At 35.5% G+C, this 1,474-nt stretch overlaps 1 protein-coding gene across 1 annotated transcript; it reads right to left on the bottom strand.

The window, feature by feature from the left end:
* Nucleotides 1–211: 211 nt before the first annotated feature.
* LOC145112439 (protein S-acyltransferase 21-like) lies at nucleotides 212–994 on the bottom strand. Its single transcript, XM_079048604.1, has 4 exons — nucleotides 923–994; nucleotides 630–827; nucleotides 419–487; nucleotides 212–292 (listed from the first exon to the last, which is right to left on the bottom strand). Exons 1-4 carry the CDS (start codon nucleotides 938–940, stop codon nucleotides 212–214), a joined length of 366 nt encoding a protein of 121 aa, XP_078904730.1. The 5' UTR covers nucleotides 941–994.
* Nucleotides 995–1,474: the final 480 nt, after the last annotated feature.

Raw genomic sequence — 1,474 nt, forward strand, 5'->3', positions numbered from 1 at the left:
GAAAATGCACAAACTAATGAGTAAGTGTAGAAAAAATAACAAGTTTTAGACATGATAGCTCATACAAAATTCAATGCTTAGGTTGAATTGGAAATTAAGCATTGGAATCCAAGATTTCATTCTAATAGAATTGGAATTCGAGATTCCATTCTGGCAGAATTACCCTCATCATATTAGATACCAAGGCCTTCTATGACAATTTTTTCGATAATCAACTTACCCAAACAACACTTACAGCCATTAGGCACACGAATGTGAAGTAATTTTTCCTCCCTACACAATTATTCAACCACTGCACAAGAAATAATTTAGAATTAAAATTAAGTCATGTGAATTTACATATAAACAATGAAAAAAATTCTAAAAGAATTTTCATCTGTGCGTTTCCATTTCTTTCATTTTTGAATTTGGATCTTACCCTACAATGATGATCAAACCCATCAACACATTTATCACAACTTCTGCAGTGTTTGCTATACTTTCGAACCTATAACAAATTAAAAACAAGATTTTAAATAATTTGTCCAGAAAATCAACAATCATATCATAAGAAGTTGAGTATACAAAATACGACTTCAGAAATCGAATAAAGTTTAATAAAAAATGTTTTTTTTACAGAAAATAGATACCTCAGCATTGCATAGTGTACAAAATAAAGCTTCTTCCTCCCCTCCTTGTTGCATATCTTCATCTTTTCTACAATCCTCTATTACAATACAACCACAAAAGAATCCCCAAACTTTTGAACAACAACCTGAGCTACCATTATCATATATTCCAACATTCTGAAACCCAATCTTGCTAGCTTCTCCCAGATGATCCATTTCCTGGTACCCGATAAAAAACATTTGCTTCAAAGATTACAAAACGGGCGGGTCGGTCAACGGGTGGGTCAAAAGTCAAAACAATTTGGATCACTCACCGGGTACTTCGGTTCCATTATGGGATCTATAAGGTGATGCAATTGCCCTGTTTGGGTCAATTAGAATGCCAGGATCAACATGATCGATAGTTGTGCATCTTACATAAAGGATAAATACACAGAGAGCCTGAACGATTGTAGGGAAAACACAAACACATAGCAGATCGAAGTAGCGAATTAAGCATAAAAATCGTACCTGAAAAGTGTGAGCAGGAAGTTCCCATCCATGTCGCATAACCATGATCAATAAACGAAGTCAATAAACTCAAATAGCGGCAACAATCTTATTGATCGAGCAGGTGGAAGAACAGATGGATTAAAATGGCGGTGTTGGTAGTAGATACGATGGCGGCAACGGGTTTCAACAACGACAATCACAACGGTAACAATCAAGAGGGTAATCGATTAACTTGAATCATGAGAATAGACCGTGGAGCTGGCGATCGATTGTAGAATAAGAAGAAGAAGAAGAAGTGGTGAATTAGAAACGGTACTGAGTACGATTTAGGGCTAATGCTCTAAATTTATCTTTGATTCTTGAGTGAAATCAGG

Source organism: Lactuca virosa, chromosome 5, assembly GCF_052849685.1.
Source record: "Lactuca virosa cultivar CGN04683 chromosome 5, Lactuca_virosa_CGN04683_v6, whole genome shotgun sequence".
NCBI classification, from domain to species: domain Eukaryota; kingdom Viridiplantae; phylum Streptophyta; class Magnoliopsida; order Asterales; family Asteraceae; genus Lactuca; species Lactuca virosa.